The 19,256-nt window shown below is 41.5% G+C and overlaps 1 protein-coding gene across 4 annotated transcripts in view; it reads right to left on the reverse strand.

The window, feature by feature from the left end:
- The window catches only part of LOC102453956 (uncharacterized), a 53,608-nt gene that overhangs the window by 2,958 nt on the left and 31,394 nt on the right, over window positions 1-19,256 (reverse strand). For all 4 annotated transcript variants that reach the window (XM_075940268.1, XM_006114383.4, XM_075940277.1 and 1 more), the window contains 8 exons: window positions 18,918-19,104; window positions 16,523-16,999; window positions 14,985-15,034; window positions 12,611-12,732; window positions 11,463-11,583; window positions 8,618-8,648; window positions 5,368-5,463; window positions 4,837-4,949 (listed from right to left, as the gene is read on the reverse strand). In XM_075940268.1, coding sequence (XP_075796383.1) covers window positions 4,837-4,949; window positions 5,368-5,463; window positions 8,618-8,648; window positions 11,463-11,583; window positions 12,611-12,732; window positions 14,985-15,034; window positions 16,523-16,999; window positions 18,918-19,104 — 1,197 coding nt within the window. The remainder of the gene's footprint in view (window positions 1-4,836; window positions 4,950-5,367; window positions 5,464-8,617; window positions 8,649-11,462; window positions 11,584-12,610; window positions 12,733-14,984; window positions 15,035-16,522; window positions 17,000-18,917; window positions 19,105-19,256) is intronic.

Below are 19,256 nucleotides of genomic sequence, written 5' to 3' on the forward strand. Positions count from 1 at the left end.
ATATTGTTCATCGTCAATGATGGGAACAGTAACTACACAATTTTCTGTTAAATTGGAGTTAGAGAACATATGGTTGGCATGTACTAGGCAAAATGTAATTGAAAAACTAGAGGCTCATTAAATATTAAACATTTCAAGCTGCTATATGGTACTTGAATCTAATAACAGAGGTGAGCAATAAAATGGCAGCGGTTCACCAGGGTTAGCCCCTGGTGGGCTGCTGATGCTATATTTACCAGTACTTCCGAAGGTATGGCAAGTGCAGCTCTGACAGGCCAGGAACAGCGATCTGTAGCCAATGGGAGCTATGATCCCCCGTGAGGAGGCGCAAGTAAATATGGCACTGTGTGGGCCTACCAGGGGACCTTTAATCAAAGGTTAAGTATTTTGCATGGAAGTTGACTTTACTATCAGAGACCTGTAGCAGTTAGAGAGACTGTGACTATGTACTCAAAGTATACAGTAATCTTTCAATTGCTTTCTAATAAGAGTTGCGTGACACATGCAGGGCAGGCAACAGACTTCAATGCTGCAGCAATCGATCCATCGGCAGTCGATTTATTGTGTCTGTTTAGACACGATAAATCAGACTCCATAGACTCTGGTTCTCCACCACGAGGAGAAGAGTAGCCAAAGTCGATGGGAGAGCAGCTCCCACTGATCTTAGCATGTGGAAGACATGGCAGTAAGTACATCAACTTCAACTACACTATTTGCATAGATTAGAACAACATGGGGTATAGTATAGACTAGGCCTGATGTTCTCAACAGGTGGTCCATGGACCACTGGTGGTCCATGGTGACTTTTTTGGTGGTCCATGGGAACATTGTCCAAAGTCACACGGCGTGAGCAGGCCGTGTTCTCAAGCACACAGCGTGTCATCCATAGCGTCACGTAGGACGCAACCACGTTGTGTTGCCAGTAACTTCTGTCTGAGGCTCTGAGCGTCAGTGTAGCTGCCGCCATCATGCTGAGTGGTTGCTGTGTCATTCATTCTGTGCTACATGTGCTGTTTTACAGGTGTGGTGTAGTTTGTTTATAATGGTAATGACAGGAAGAAATGTCAAGCGCAAGTATTTGGAGGACTACATCAAATTCGGTTTCACTTTTCAAGAAAAAAAAGGCGTGGATTTGCCACAACGTGTTATATGTTTCAAAGTCTTGGGGAATGACTCAATGAAGCCGGCTAAGCTGAAACTCCATCTCAAAAAGTGTCACCTCAACTTGTTGCAAAAGGTTGAAGATTATTTTGAGCAGCAGTTATCAGGTCTGAAATGGCAGCGCCTCAACTCAACAAGTGCATTCTACAATAAGACAAGAAATGCAGTGCGTGCTTCCTACATTGTTACATACAAAGTTGCACAGGCGAAGAAGCCTCATACCATTGTAGAGCACCTTGTGCTCCCCTGTACAAAAGAGATGGTGCAGCTGGTTCTTGGCGTGGAAGCAGCAAGGAAGCTGAATGATATATCTGTCTCTAATGACACAGTATCGAGACGGATAAATGAGATATCACAGAACATCAGTGAACAAAATGTGGATGAAATAAAGACGTCTCCATTGTTTGCCATACAATTGGATGAATCGACCGATGTCGCATTGTGCTCTCAGCTATTGGTGTTCGCACGATACATGGTTGAGGGAGACTTCAAAGACGAGTTTCTTTTTTGTAAGACTCTTGATACCACCACAAAGGCTCAGGATGTAATGGAAATTGTTAACAAGTTCTTTGAAGTACATGGTCTGGACTGGGTAAATCTTGTGGGTATCACCACTGATGGTGCACCTGCCATGCTGGGCTCAAGATAGGGCTTCCAAATGCTGGTGAAACAGCACACTCCAATGGTAACCGGAGTCCATTGCTTCATTCATAGGGAAGCTTTGGCGTCAAAAACATTGCATGATCAACTGAATACCGTTTTCAAAGGGTTGGTGAAAGTGGTGAATCACATCAAATCATCGGCTCTAAACACCAGGCTGTTCAAAAGATTTTGCCTGGACATAGGTTTCGACTTTGATGTGTTACTGTTCTACACTTCTATATGGTGGTTGTCAGCAGGGAATGTACTCAACAGTTTTTCAGTTGAGAGAGGAGTTGGATTTATTTCTCCAGGCTCAAGGGAAAGAGGAATTCCAAAATGTGCTGACGCAGTCAAATTTAGAACTTGCGTATCTTGTCGATATTTTTGGAATCTTGAACAAACTGAATCTTCAGCTTCAAGGGAAAGGTGCAAATCTGTTCTCTCAGCAAAGCATCATCAAGGCTTTTCTTGACAAATTTGGAACTCTGGATTGTAAGAGTCGAAGGCAATAGTTTGGTTCAATTTCCATATGTGGATACCATGCTCGGGGAAAAGGCAGCCATTCGGACACAAATTCTTGATCATTTACGGAAGCTATGAGACGAATTCCAACTATACTTTCTGGAGGTGGACAGGACAAGGGATGGATTATCTTTCATCAGGAATCCATTTACAACAGATGTTAATAGTGTTCCAGAGGATCTGCAGGAGTAATTCTTGGATCTGAAAAATGATTTTGCGGCTCAAGAGGTGTACCAGCAGTCTACCATAGAGAAATTTTGGGCCAGCGTAACCGGGAGTTACTCATATCTGTCAGCACACGCAGTCAGATTTCTTTTGACATTTGCATCAACTTATATGTGTGAGACTGGATTTTCGTGTTTGTTGCACGTTAAGTCCAAACAGAGGAATCGGCTTGCATGGAAAGTGATATTCGTTGTGCATTATGAAGTACCACTCCAAACACTGAAAAGCTTGTCAGTGAGAAGAGAATCCAAAAAACTGTTAGTAAGAAATAAATTTCAAACCAAAATGTTCGTTGTCTGCTCTTTTTTATCATGTCTCAAAAAGGAGGTGGTGCACGAAAATTTGTTGATTGGCCTGCTGGTCCATGGACTGAAACGAGTTGAGAACCACTGGACTAGGCCTATGAGTAATGGAGACAAGCAGCCCAGATACAAGGACAATGTACATAAATCTAACGAGTTAGAAAAACCTCAAGAAATGACCATGAATGGTCATTTAAGTAAACAAAAGTAAGACTGCCTCCCTGTTGGGTCTGCTTCCCATGACTACATTATTCAGTTCACTAGTAGGGCCATTTATTCATGGAAACAGAATGGCTTATGAGAAGTTTAGGGAATATTTGAGGAAAACAAATCTTAAACTCCTCTAAATGTATTTTCACTAGAAACCTGAGTCTAGGAGTTATGTTCCTCCAGTCATGGACAGAAACTTACTATGTGACTTACATACTCCTTCAGAACTACTCAACACCAGTTGGATTTCAGATATTAAAAGTTCACAGTGAACAGTTAGTGCACAATCTACAAACCACGAATGACTCACTCATAAAATTAAGTAAACAAAATTAAAAAACCAAAGAGGTTGAAGAAAATCAGACTGCTCACAGAAAATTTGTGGACAGAAAAACAAAAATTTGCCATGTAAATGATTGGCTTTGAATTATTGATATTGCCACTTCAAAACTATGAAAGGAATCCCTCATATGAGGGGTTATTTTCTGTCCAGTTATTGGTAATCACAAAGATAATATCATTAACTACCAGAACAGTAATTTTACAATAATCTTGCAATTGCTTTCTAATAAGAGTCTTGTGACACATGCATGGTTAGTGACAGACTTTGCTGGACCCTGAGCAATGGGGAGGGATGCTAGGCTCTGCAACCCTGGAAGGGGTGGGGCCCTTGGCACTGCCCAGACCACACCATGCCGGGTTCTGGCCGCAATTTAAAGAAAAATCAGTTGGGAAGCACACAAGTGAGATGCAAAAAAACTCCCAAAACCCCCAACCCTCACTGATGTGGCCTCCAACTCAGATACTTCACTCTTCTGGCACTCCAGCCCCCACAGGGTGAGCGGAAGGGAGAGGGAGGACTGAGGTTCAGGGCTTCTCATAGGCCAGATTTACTTTTCTGGGGTTCCAGAGTTAGTGGATTTTGTGGACCACCATAGGCTCTGGGGTGGGAACAAAAATTAGGGATTCCATGTGTGGGACAGATTGCCATCGAGTGAATAGGGAAGCAGGATGTGCGTAGGAGGTGGGGTACAGGACAGGGTGAGGAGAGCAGGGTCTGGAAGGGAGTTTGGCAGCAGAAGAGTGGGTGGGGTGGGGGTACAAGAAGGAGTTTGGGAGCAGAAAGGGGTCAGGGGAGTAACACAGAAAAGGTGAGAGGGTGAGAATGCAGCAAAGAGCTAGTTGGGGAGGAAGGCAAAGAAGTGGGGTGTAAAGGAAAGTACAACTTCTGCATTGCAGTTCTGCCCACAATTACCAAGCAATTATAATTAGTACATCTCCTAGAATCTTTAGTCTTAAAGGGCTAAGTTCCATTAGCAATCAGACCAGCAGTGCTTGTTCTTAAAGGGGCCTGCAATCTTAATTAAAGTAGCCAAAGAAACTATGGTAAATTTGTCACTGTCAGAAAACACTAGACGATCAGTCCAGCGTACTTCTCAAAATATGAATTAAAATTAAAGTCAAAGAGATACTCTCCAATCAATTAAAAAATTGGCATTCATAATTTTATTCATCACTCACAGACCAATGTAGTGAGATTTTATCTTTACCATAGTATTTTTATTATTATTATTTGTATTATAGTAGCACCCAGGAGCCGCAGGCATGGACAGAATATTATTGTGTTAAGTGTTGTACAAATACAAAATCAAAGGATGGTTACTTGTCCAAAGAGCTTATTATCTTTACCATTCTAATATATATATTTTAAGCGTCATGTAGGCATATTTTTCTGGTTTATCCTGTTTATTATATTTTTTTAAAATGTGTTTACCTGATCAGGAGCATATTCCTCATATGCTGATGACAATATTTCCTTTGTCTTTTCTTCCGTCTCTCCTGAGACTAAAGTTTCAGTATCCTTTCTATTATATTTCTCTCGATCAGCTGTAAGAATATCCATAACTCATAAATACTGCTCAATGCAACTTAGAATTAAACAGAAATACAACTTCTTCTCCTTAAAAGAAAAGTACATTCTTATATAAGTAAACATTGTAATTCTGGGAAATATGGGTTACAATTTTTCAGAACCTTTTTGGTGGATGGTGGGTTCTTGATCACGGTTTTGTCTTAACATGATTTAAAACACCTGATAATTCCTGGAGGTCTAGTGCGAATTCACTAAACTGATTTTGAAACAATTAGACTAGCATATACTTTCAAACTGCACTTAAAAGTGGATTAAACTGATACCAATGTAGGAAAGTCTAAAAACACTGATCAAACTTCCTGCTGAAAAATGTCAAAGTCATTACAGTATTGAACAGATCTCAGAAATAATATTAAAAGTCAGAAAACTCACCTCGGAGAGCTAAAATCTTTTCATCACAAATGTTCATGCCTGTTTTGTCTCTTCTTCTTAGCACAAAGGGTTCAGTGCTTGGATCTGTTTCATCTTCTGAATGTGGATTTCATGTGGGGGGGAAATTTAAAGCATTAGTTTTATGTTTGGGCAATATGCTAATGGTGCACAACCTGAAGAACGAGGGCCGCATGTGGCCCATTGGGGTCCTATGTGTGGCCCATGAGACATATTGTTTGTTGTTGCCCACATGCAGGGTTGCCAGCTTCCACTGGTTTCTGTCCATGTTGGTTTTTTCCTACCAATATTACTAAAGTGACACACACGCAGGGCAAGAGCACATGAACTGAGGTGTGTGCTGATGGCTCACAACACAGACTGTGAAAGCTGTGTGCTCCCTCTGCATTAACTCAAAGTGCTGCTGCGGTTCAGTCGGCACACCCCACAAATTCTAGGTACACAAGTGCAGCTGGTAAAACTACCCTATTCCAAGAGACCATCTTGGTTATGATAATCTTATGGCCCACTAAGATGAAAGAGAGCTATTCATGTGGTCCACTAACTGAAAAGTTGAGTGTCAGTCTCCAAAGCCATGGAGTTCACCCACCTCAAGAGTTTGATACTTGTACTCCAAGGCTACGTCTACACTGGCACTTTTTTCCGGAAATGCTTAAAACAGAACAGTTTTCCGTTATAAGTATTTCCGGAAAAAGAGCGTCTACATTGGCAGGATGCTTTTCCGGAAAAGCCCTTTTTCCGGAAAAGCGTCCGTGGCCAACGTAGATGCGCTTTTCCGGAAAAAAGCCCCGATCGTCATTTTCACGATCGGGGCTTTTTTGCGGAAAAGACTACTGTGCTGTCTACACTGGCCCTTTTCCGGAACAGTTTTCTGGAAAAAGGACTTTTGCCCGAGCGGGAGCAGCATAGTTTTTCCGGAAAAGCAGCTGATTTCTTACAGTAGATCGTCAGTGCTTTTCCGGAAATTCAAGGGGCCAGTGTAGACAGCTCGCAGCTTATTCCGGAAAAGCGGCTGCTTTTCCGGAATAAGTGGCCCAGTGTGGACACAGCCCAAAGGTACAGTCTTTACAAACATATGGAAATACAATAAGAGAAGGCAAATGTGTATCAAGATAGCACTGAAAAACATCGTAGTTATACAAAATGCTGCAGAGACAATTGCACAATTTTTGCTAATCAATCAGTCACTTCTCTTGATGTAGTTCTCATTAATGTTAAACATAACTTATTAATGTTAACTTAAGTTGCATATTTATTAAAGGAATAAATTACTTCAGCTTTCTATGTAACTTAGGGTATGTCTACACTACCCCGCTAGTTCGAACTAGCGGGGTAATGTAGGCATACCACATTTGCAAATGAAGCCTGGGATTTGAATTTCCCGGGCTTCATTTGCATAAGCGGGGCTCCGCCATTTTTAAATCCCCGCTCGTTCGAACCCTGTGCCGTGCAGCTACACGCGGCACGAACTAGGTAGTTCGAACTAGGATTCCTAGTTCGAACTACCGTTACTCCTCATTCCACGAGGAGTAACGGTAGTTCGAACTAGGAAGCCTAGTTCGAACTACTTAGTTCGTGCCGCGTGTAGCTGTGCGGCACAGGGTTCGAACGAGTGGGGATTTAAAAATGGCGGAGCCCCGCTTATGCAAATGAAACCCGGGAAATTCAAATCCCGGGCTTCATTTGCAAGTGCGGTATGCCTACATTACCCTCCTAGTTCAAACTAGGAGGGTAGTGTAGACATACCCCTAGTGTTTCTACATTAACTTCACTATTTTACATATCATTACTTTCATGATTAAGCAAATATATGTCAATAAATCACAGTAGGTAAAGTCAGAATACAGCAAGTGGGACAGAAGTTAATTTGCATCTGAAATGAGGAGCAGCACTTCCTGTTGCCTACAGATTAAAGATGAAACTTGTCTGATCCTCAGTGTCCCCTTTGCTTTTTTTGAACGTGTAAGTTACCAGCTTTCTAGTAGGCTGATTTCTATTTTTAAGAGAAAGGATGGCAGCAGCATCATTGATGTATAGTATATGTTCATCTCTTCTCAGGGAAGAGCTGACTGGAAATAGGAACACAATTTGGGAAAACAGACAAAAAAAATAGGCTCATTAAGAACTTTGATAGGGCTCATGTACTAATGTACTGTCCCACTGTCACAAAGAGAATAAAAGGCTGAATTGAAACGGCAACTCTGCTGTGAACTTTTTTGCATGGGAGTGACTTTCCATAAATGACAAGGGGCTTCACATACAGGCAGTCCCCGGATTACGTACAAGATAGGGACTGTAGGTTTGTTCTTAAGTTGAATCTGTATGTAAGTCGGAACTGGCATCCAGATTCAGCCGCTGCTGAAACATCAGTTTCAACAGCAGCTGAATCTGGACACCAGTTCCGACTTACATACAGCTTCAACTTAAGAACCCCAGGTGTCCCCAAGTCAGCTGCTGCTGAAACTGATCAGCAGCTGATTCCAGGAAGCCTGGGGCAGAGCAACTCTGCCTCGGGCTTCCTGTAGTCAGCCACTGGTCAGTTTCAGCAGCGGCTGACTTGGGGACGCCTGGGGCAGAGCAGCTCGGGTGCTGCTGGGTTGGTCCAGTAGCGCGGCCGCTCCTCGGCGCTACTGGACCAACCCAGCAGCACCCCAGCTCCCCTGCCCCGGCGTCCTGATTCAGCCGCTGCTGAAACTGATCAGCAGCGGCTGAATCAGGATGCCTGGGGCAGAGCAGCTGGGGTGCTGCCGGGTTGGTCCAGCAGCGCCAAGAAGCAGTGCTGCGGGACCAACCGGCAGCGCCCCACCTGCTCTACCACAGGCCCCGGGCTTTGGTCCATGTCTCCCTGTTCTGCTGGGGGGGGGGGACACTAGTTGTGTCCCCCCCCAGCAGACCAGGGAGACGCTAAGCAAAGCCACGGAGGACCCGGGCCGGACCCGTGGCGCTTCCAGATCAGCTGGAAGCGCCGCGGGTCCGGCCCGGGTCCTCCGCCGCTTTGCTCCCCGGGGAGCAGCTTTTCTCGCCCCGGAGGAGGCGGGCGGCGGGACCAGGTGTTCCGCCGCTCCAGTCCTCCGGGGCGAGAAAATCCCCATTCGTAACTGCGGATCCGAAATAAGTCGGATCCGCGTAACTCGGGGACTGCCTGTATACAAAGTTATGTACTTGCCAGTCAAGACCTAAAGCAGTATTTTCACCCATTTAATAATTGCTCATACTTCATATAGTTGCCTACCTGTTGGATCCTTGGTTGCACCTTCTGGTTGCTTCAAGAAGAAAAAAAAATGAGTGAAAAATATTGAACATTTATTTTTTCTAATGAAAAGAGGCACTATTTAGTAGCTTGTTGTGCTGGAGGGAATTTTTAAAATAATCTTCTGAATTCTTTTCATTTTGGGTCACAATAGTAACTCTCAGCCTTGACATGAGTTGTGACTGTCCGATAATTTTCTTTCAAACTAATTAGAGGGCGCTGTACATTAATTCTTGTGCTGAAATGACTACAGAATCATGTATATAGTAACTAAAAAAGAATTTAGTTCAATGAGCTGTATTATCTTTGGAAAAAGTAAGTCCCCATTCTACTACTGTAGGAATATCTATATATAATCACCAGTCATGGAACAATTTGTGAACATAGTCCCACTGAATTAAATCTTTGCCAGATGGAGACCTGTGATTTCAGGCAATAGTCCTAACCACTCTGTCAAATATTCAATGAAACACTGTTAATGGAACATCAGAGCTGTCACATATTCAACATGCACCAAGGTCAGAAAACTAAGTTATGTTTCCCATAGCAGTTGCAATTGAACCCCAGCTGCATATTCAGAGCCAAACCTTGCCTCCTTCCAAAACAGTAAACCCTAAAGTACAGCAAAACCTCCTTCATTTTATCATGCAAGATGACTGGACATTGAAATCACATCATGGAATTTCCTGATTTTTGTGTCTGGGTAATTTCAGTTATAATACTTTTGTTTGAATGTAATGTCTTTGGCAAGGTAAAAATCATTACATCATGAAATGGGCATCATAGCACCTGGTCCTGTAACCACTGCAGTCAATGGTAAAATTACCACTGACTTGAATACTATTGGATCAGGTCCTTAATGCTCTTTGATTACACATGCAAATAAATGAACTGGCACCTTTGATTAAATATTGAAATAAAAATTTGCACATATGTTCATGCAGCCCTTGTAAGAAAAAAACTGCCAAGCATTCTGCTAGGTATTACCACTGGAAATTTCAAATTTCACATGTACTAAAGATAGCACTCCTTGTTTTCAGTTACTTTATTTAACCTAATTTTTTATTTACTTAAATCCCAGGAATTTATCACTGTTTATTACCCAACAATAAAAATGGTAAAAATCAGTGCAAAAAACTATTAACTTTTCTGAGTATATGTTAGGGTTTATTTTGATGGACAGAAAGCCAGGAGAGTAAAGTATTTGGTGGACTAATGCTTTGAATTCTGTTCATCAACATGGTTTGCTGAAAAACTAGAACAGAAATCAGAACACAATGCTACCTCTCAGTTTAAGAAAACACTATACCTCTCATCCCCAAATACATCTTTTCATTTGAATAAACAGTTTACTGTTGTAGACACAGAACTACTAGCCTCTAAATATTTACATTTAATCATTGGACCATTCTTCTTGCAGCACATACTCAACTTCATCCTTTTCTCCTGATTTTTTTTTAACTTTCAAATACTTCCTTGTGTTCTGAAATGTATTCTAATATGGATTTTCCTTTTCTTCCCATTTTAATGCATCAAATCTTTAAACCTGTTATCTGCTTTTAGCTTGAAATGTACATATGATGGACATGAGATTCATCAGTAAGTTCAGTGCTCAGACAGTTCTGAGTTTGAGTGTATACCTAGAATCATAGGACTGGAAGGGACCTCGAGAGGTCATCGAGTCCAGCCCCCCGCCCTCAAGGCAGGACCAAGCTCCGTCTACACCATCCCTGTTTGTTTATTATGTGTATCTTTCAGACAAACGCATGGTCTGACTGAACAGCCAGCTTTGCATAAATACAGACTAATGTATTATCATAATGCTTATACCTCATGCATTGTATTTTCTTAATAAACCAAGTTATTTTAAAATATTTGAACGATACAAAGTAGGTTGAAAATTAAAAGAAATTATGAATTATACTTTTTGTAAAACCCAGGATTTTTTAAAAAACAGATTTAAACTGAAAACAAACGGGCTTATCTGTAAAGCACAATATTCTCTGGGGGCACAGAACTCATGAAAATTGCCATGACACATCCGCCAAGAAAGCTGATAGTTATGCCTCTCCTAATGCTACTTTAAATGTAGGAGATTTCTAAAGGAAATGAGGTGAAAGAGGGATTAGCAAGATTGGGGAGGGAAGCAGGGAACCAACGTTTGACTGGGACTACATCTACACTGTGAGCTAGGGGTGTGATTCCCCTGCTTGTATTCACATACTCGCACTTCTTCTTAGCAAGCTAGTGCAAGTTTATACAGCAGTGTAGTCACAGTGACATGAGTAGCAGCAGCAGAGACACAGCTGAGCTGTGCAAAGTACTTACCCACCAGTTTCAGATAAGCCTGCAAACATAGGAGGATAATAGGATTTGTATCTGATTAAAAGAGAGACATAGCTAAGGTGAGCCAGACTACAGAAAGGGGCGGAGGTGGGGAGGGAGTGTCTGCAGCAAGCTAGACCTTTCAGAAACCCCTTGGTTATTTTGATTCTTTTCTCTTAAATGCTTTGTGCCTAGAGTTAAATCAACAATACTCTTTTTTTTAGAAGGTCACTGTATTCAACAGGTCATAGGCTCCTAAAGGGAAGAGTGGCAGATATCAAACCTAATAGGACCTACTGGGTAAATGTATTTGATACACATGGTTCTGCAGCTTAGAGCCATTTGACAATGGGAAAATCATGTGATTCCACGCAAAGAGAGGTAAAATCGCCAGGCCTGAGATTCAAAGTGGTGCACTCAGAGAAGCCAGAAAGAGGCAGAGTTGCAGTGAGCCCTGTAACTGAGACACATGGTTATTTGCTGTGGACTTTCTGCTACCTACTTTTTTATCTCGATTAGGCCAAATGATTTTCTTTATCTTCAGTGCTTTAATTAGGTTTTCACAGATGCCACAGGGCTCAGATGTGGTGATTAATTCAGTGCCACTCAGATCATTCTCAGTTCTGTAAAAGACAAAAATGTTGTCATTTTTTAAAATGAGCTCTTTTTGGTTTTAAATTAATTCTCTTAGCCTATCTAAAGTGAGTTCTTTTCCGTCTCTTCCTCCACCACTGACCAAAGGAGATTAGTAAGGAATCTGAGGCCTGTAGCTAAGACTCAGGATACATCGTGAGCTCGCTGCTATGATGGGATGAGATTGCATTGACTCTACCCAAGGAGCAGTCTGCAAGGTCCTCCTTTCATCTATGTGTGCAGCACTGTAGAAATAATACTCCTGTCTATACATATACCTCACACAGATCCCGCCCAGTGTTTTAGCTTAGTTGCCTTTCTCCCCTGCTCTAGTTATGTCTAGACTACATCCCTCTTTCAACAGAGGGATGTAAATTAGACACATCGAAATTGCAAATGAAGCTGGGATTTAAATTCCTTCATTTGCATAATTGCATCATGACATTCTTTCGAAAAATGCTATTTTGAAAGTGAAACCACGGTCTAGACACGGTTCTTTCAAAAAGAAAAGCCTTTTTCAAAAGATCCTGTAAACCTCATTTGAAATTCAAATCCCGGCTTCATTTGCAATTTTGATGTGTCTAATTTACAGCCCTCTGTCAAAAGAGGGATGTAGTTTAGACATACCGTAGTGTGAGGTAACATACTCTTTTGTATCTTTTATAATCTTGTCCATCTGCCATTCATCCATGGCTCTCGCCATACCCATACCTCTACATCAAAGCATCTATTCTCCTCCTCCTTCTCCCCACTGTCTTTATTTTCTCTTCTTTGTTACTCTCACATCTCTACAGTTCTCATCAGGTCTACCTACTTCTCTTTCCCTCCCCATCTCTATCTCTTCCCTCCTCCCACCAGGAAAAATTTGGGTTCCACATCTGCATACTCTTCCTCCTCCTCACTTTTGGTGACATTTGCCCCCATCCACCCTTTCCTCCATCCTCTCCTTCTCCCACATCCACAACAACTGCCACCACCTCCCTCCCTTCTCATACCACAATTTCTCACACTTCCTACCTCAGAATTATTGCATTGGCTTCAGCACAGATAATTGCATGCTGGTCACAACTACAATCATCCTTCTGTGCAAAAAGACTATTTACTGTCCCTTTTGGAAATCCATTGTAGCCAACAGCAACCTATAACAATACCAGGCAAAAGTAAACAAAAAGAAGAATACTTTCCCAGGACCCTGATGCATTTAGGCCCAGTTCATCTCCAAAAACTTGTCACTGACTTCCATAGGAATTGTATCATTGTACACTTCAATCAGCCCATCATTATTCTTTGAGCATGTAGATTTCCATCACCTAAAATGTTTGCATTTTGAATCCTGAATATTAAATATATCTGAAGCCCCAGTTAGGGTTAGTTCCATTGCCAAATCCTGGTTTTAGGACATTTTTTCTTTCAATTTACAAGAAATCTTGATACATGAAGTGAAATAATTTAAAAAATTGAGCAAAACTGCACTATTTGCCCAACTGAGATGGTATTTATTCATTTTGCAAGGATGTATACTACACAGGTTGCACAAATGTAGGAAGCAATACAATTGTATCAGGACTGGCATGCAGAGAAGTCAGATGATGAGGATGATGATAATAATAATAATAATAATGATAATAATAATAATAATTAATAATAATAATTAGCGGGGGCTTTGCACATTCCAAGCACTGTGAAGATATGAAATAATCATCACAACATTCCTGGGAAGGAAGGAAGGAAGTATTTTTATCTTCATTCTTCACATGGAGAAATAGACACAGAGAGCCTAATTCTGATCTCACAGTGATGTGACTCCACTGACTTGGTAATGGAGCTCAAAAGTACATTCCTTAGTCCTCAACCCACTACACCATGCTATGTCTCAGCCTTTGTAGTTGTGTGAAATATTAGTAAGGCTATGGGTGTACTAAGACAATTGCTGTGTCTACACTGGGCCACTTATTCCGGAATATCAGCCGCTTTTCCGGAATAAGCTGCGAGCTGTCTACACTGGCCCTTGAATTTCCGGAAAAGCAACGATGCTCTACTGTACAAAATCAGCCGCTATTCCAGAAAAACTATTCTGCTCCCGCTCGGGCATAAGTCCTTATTCCGGAACACTGTTCCGGAAAAGGGCCAGTGTAGACAGCCCAGTAGTCTTTTCCGGAAAAAAGCCCCGATTGTGAAAATGGCGATCGGGGCTCTTTTCCGGAAAAGCGCGTCTACATTGGCCACAGACGCTTTTCTGGGAAAACGGCTTTTCCGGAAAAGCAGCCTGCCAATGTAGATGCTCCTTTTCCGGAAAAAGTGAAAACGGAATAGTATTCCATTTTAAGCATTTCCAGAAATTCATGCCAGTGTAGACACAGCCAATATGTTCTAAGGCAGTAATAGGCAACCTGCAGGCTGCGGGCCACATGTGGTCCTTGGGGGTTCCACCTGCAGCCCACACACCCTGTTTTTCCTCCTCCCCCAAACCCCTCTCACACACTGGGGCACTGGAACCCAGCAATTCCTACGCCTCCCCCTTCCTCCCAGCACTTTCAAAGAGTATTGAATCCACGGATTTGCACTCCATCCCCGCTCTGGTGCCCCAGTGTACAAGAGGTCAGTACGGGGGAGGGGACAGAGAAGGGGTGTGCAAGTCACAAATGGAACCACAATGGGCCACTGGTCACAGATTAGCCACCACTGATCATGCAGTCCACTGACACAAAGGAAGACTGCTCATGCAGCCCACTGTCTTGGATGCCCATTACTGTTCTAAGGCCTATGGTAGATTGTAGCTGCACATTTTATTAGCCTCATCATAGTCTGTCCAAATGTCCAATAAGTTTTATACTCCATTAAAAATAGTCATGTGGAAATATGAATAATTTGTTCCTTGTGCAAGTTTCATTGTCTTTAAAATCCTTTCAGATTTAGACTTGCACACGGAGGGGTAGTTTAGGAGACTTTTTAAGAATCACTAGCGGGTTGCGCCCCATTCTCTCTACACTTGCCAACCCCCCGTCTCTGGTGGCTTTCATGGCCATACAGTATGAAAGTGTAATTAAATCATTCTGTCACCTGGCAGGAAAAGCTTTTTTATACATAGAGAGAGATTATTTACGTCAGTAGAATTAACTTGTTGACTTATAGAAATAATACTAAGAAAATCCATAGAAATGCTGTGCCTATTTTATGAAAGACTTGAGCTCTTTCAAATATTTGTATGCATCACAATACATTGCACAAAAAACCTACTAGGAGAAGTTTAATGTGGCAATCAACTGGCACAGATTAACGTTTGTGTCAAAAATGAATACTTGATGGCAAGACTGAGCAGGTTTTCCTCATCATTTTCAAACTGTACCTAGACAAATATGAATAGTTCTTAGGCTGCATATACTGTACTTACAATGTCTTCTTTTCCATAGATCAGTGTCCCCACTCCAATATTAGGACTGTCTGGTATGAAAAAAAAATCAAATCGTGAAGATGCCAACAAAGTCTCAGAAACTGATTCACCTTCTTGGTACAAAGTACACACCCATGAGCTATCACTATTTCCCTCCAAAGAAGATTCTACAGAGGAAAGAAAGTGTTAAGTTGCAGTGAGGGCTGCACATTGGCACCAGCTGCGAAAAGTGTCCAGGGATGTGCTTAATCAGCACATTCTACTGATGATGTGCCTGAACACAGTCTTATAGCCCACATAGCCTATGTCCCTATGCAATCCACCTCTACTCCCACCTGGTGGCATCATCTTGAGTGGAAGTGCCAATGATCTGGTAAGTGCTTATACCATTCCCAACTGCTCATTCTCACAGTTATTATATCTGCTGTTATCTCAGAAAAAGAATAAAAATACTATCTCCCCCGAGAAAGCAAGTCATAATGGTTTCTGCTAAACCTTCTGACTACAAAAGGTGAACTTATCAACTCACATCTCTCCAGGCCCATTGACAGGAGGGAGAAGGAAGCAAAAGGGACAATTGCTTTGAGGCCCAGCAATTCAAAAGGGCCTGGGACTCTCGACCACCGCTGCTGCTACTGGACGGTGTCAGCGACTGGGAGTCCTAGGCCTTTTAAATCACTGCTGGAGCCCTGCACATTGCACTTCAGACAGCATTAAGGGCTGCCTGGTATAGGCACAGTGTGCTCTGGGCAGCACTGAAGCTGCCTGGGGGAAGCTAGCTCCAGCCCCACCCCTTCCACCTGAACCCTGTCTCTTCCACCTGAGGCCCTGCATCTTCTGGGGGTGTGGAGCTGCCCTCACACATTGTCTAGGGGCCTAGCAAGTCTGTCAGCCCCACTGCCTTTCTCTGCAGCTTGGGTCATGGGTCACTTGCAGATTTAAACCAGCATAACTTGAAGTATTTAAATCATGATTTTAGGACTTCAGTAACTCAGCCAGAAATTAGGAGTCTATTACAAGAGAGGATGGGTGAGGTTCTGTGGTCTGCAATGTGCAGGAGGTCAGACTAGGTGATCATAACGGTCCCTTCTGGAATTAAAGTCTATAAGTAAGACCAACGACTGTCAGCCAATGCAGCTTGAAACTCAAAATAATTAACATGTCAGATGACACCTGAAGAAGTGTGTTATGCCCATGAAAGCTGATGATACCGTCTACATGTTTTGTTAGTCTTTAAGATGCTACTAGTCTATTTGTTGTTTTTTAAGTTTTTCCTGTTACAGACTAACTCAGCTACCCCTCTGAAGCTTCTGTACCATAGGGTCACAAAACTCAGTCTTGCAGCTTCATATAGTTACTTTCTATATCACATATTACATACATATAATCAGGGCTCGACAAACCGCGGCAAAATCCACTCGCCAGCCCCGCACCGCGCATATAATTATCTACTACCCGGCACTTTAAATTCATGAACTCTTGTCTTTCCTATACCATATTATTTGATGACATTACCTTAATACTAATCATTCACTTACCGTTTCTGGCTGCTAGTAAGTTACAGAGCTGCAATGCATGAGTGTACTTGAGCTCTCTTTGAATGCTGTGTATATCATCTTGAAAATTATTTTCCATTATTTTGGTGTCAGTACCACCTGCCAGCATCCGAAAAGACTGCATTGCTTTAGCAACATCATCTTTATGTGATTTCTGGTGTAATTTATCTTTTTTAATATGTGTCAAGTTAAGTATTTCTAAAAGTTTAGGTGATAGCATATGATCATATATAGAGGTAATTGGAGTGGTGCCCTTATCATTTGGAGGTGATCCTGTTCGTGGGAAAATCCTCTTCTTCACTGTTTCAACATCTAATATCGGTATGTAGATTGCTGCAGTGATGTAGCTTTCCCTAAAGATGTTATCAACAAGTTCAGCTTCCTTTTCAATTTTGGTCAGATTTACTTCTCTTATTTGTATTTCAAGGTTAGGCCAGTAATACACTTGAGCAACTTGAGCTGTACAAAGAAAAATATATGTAAGATAATATTAAAAATGAAATATAATAAGGTGAACTCACCTTAGTCGGCAAAATTAAAGTAGCAGGGGAACTAGCTAAACTTGTTTATGCATTATTATTTATTACTCATGAGAACTGAGGCAGCGATGGTTGCTGCAAACAGTGAGGTCCTGCTCCATGATCCTAGATGCTGCTACACTACCAATAAATCATCATCATCACATTCTATCTACAGCACCAGCAACAAAAACATGAAAACAAGAGAAATGAGAACAGCTCTGTTATTAGCATCTACGTTTAACTCAGTGGTCCCCAACACGGTGCCCGTGGGTGCCATGGCTCCCGCCGGGGCATTTATGTGTGCCCACCTAGTGACCAGTGCCGGCCCGAGCCATTCTTGTGCCCCAGTGCCTCGGGCACCCAGTGCATGCATGGCCCCCACCCCAGGCATTCGGCAGATGCATGGTGCCACCCCCGGGTGCTTGGCACATGTGCGGTCCCGCCCCCGCCCAACCTGGCAGCCCCAAAAGGTTGGGGACCACTGGTTTAACTATTAATCTCAGACACATTCAGTGAATTGCAAACATAGCTCAATCAACAGTAAAATGGAAGTTTCACCTTTCAACCAAAATGAATTATTATTAATATTCATTTTAAAAATTGGCATCTTTTGAATTACAGGAATACTGTGAAGCCAGGTACCTACTTTGTCATATTTAAGAAATTTGTTGTAACTGGAAATTTCAATACAACCCTAATTATGAAACTGCCCACACATATAAATGCTTATAATAAGGTACATTTTAAAATTAAGGTTACTGTTACAAATATTTGAAACATAACTCCATTTAAAATTCAGTTTAGTCGAGTAGATCTTGGTGTTTTTATTTGTTTACAATGTGAACTACTTAACAGTGATTGGACCAAGGACATATATGATTCCTTTCTATTTAGCAAGGTGTTACCACATTACAGAGTGAATCTCTTTAGGCCATCAAGGAAGCGTTGTTTCGGGTGCTATTATTAAATTGAGTGAAACTACTGACTATTCATCATTATCAAAGCAGCTGCAACAATCAAATGGTAATATTAAAAAATATTAAACAGGTTCTGCATAATTTGGGAGTTTTTTATTGGTGGGAGGTGTTTGTTATTTTTTTAAAGCAAATGAATCTTGAATAAATGACAAGCATATATCTAACAATCTATTTGTCTTCTGTATTTTTGCTGGACATAATTGATACATTATTTTTCCAGAATAACACTTTTCCTCCCTTCCTAATTTTTTTTAGAATTATTCCTCTAGTTTTGTACTATTTTTCATTTTCCAGTCACAGGTTATCAGTAGCCACAGGCTAGCAGCTGAGAGCAGATGAGAGATTAATTCTCATTTCTTTGAGTTTGACCATTTCTTTTAGGAAGCCCTAGAAGGTTTGCCCTAGGATCATTTGGTAATAATTTCCAACAATTAGTAATATCACATTACAAGTGGCATCCTAATACTCTCTAATGACTGGACAAACACACTATACACACACAAAACCTTTGTGTTACCACAATTCCTATAATATTTATTACCATATAATCTCTCATATTTTTTACCTGATAGAAAACATTAAAAAAACCACACTTTCCTAACCACTGCTCAAAGTTCAATTTCTGTTTTAACTCATTTACTCACTTGTTTTCAATAACAGGATTGTGGTATGAAAGTTAATTGAGAAGGGTGGGTGGGGTGATTCATCTCTCTATATACCCATCACTCAACAATGGGATGGGCTATTCAGTCAGGAGGGAATGGGAAATGAGTAGAGAGAAAAAGGAAGTAATCCTTGACATCAGTATTTTAATCAGCTCGTGAGTCTTTCACAGGTATGATGCCCGTTAGTTACAAGTATTGTATCTCAGATACTGACCTTGAATCAAAAGTTTTGCACAACTGATGCAAGGCATTCGAGACAAGTAAACTTCACAGCCTCTCAGTGCATTTGGAAATCTCAACAGTGCTTTTGGCACAGCATGAAGATCCTTAGTGGAGCAATCCATTGTGATAATCCTTTTTGGTTTGTTAGCTTCACAGATGACAATTCCAGTTTTGGAAAACTACAAAATAAAATGCTTTCAAAATACCTTTAAACTTGCCATTCAAAACAGATAATGGCAAGGTCCATTTCACCAAAGCAAACTGCTTGCAACATATCTTTTGAGTGGAAGTGTGTGCAGCCAGCTAACAGACCACAGAAAACGTGTTTGAA

Source organism: Pelodiscus sinensis, chromosome 1, assembly GCF_049634645.1.
Source record: "Pelodiscus sinensis isolate JC-2024 chromosome 1, ASM4963464v1, whole genome shotgun sequence".
NCBI classification, from domain to species: Eukaryota; Metazoa; Chordata; order Testudines; family Trionychidae; genus Pelodiscus; species Pelodiscus sinensis.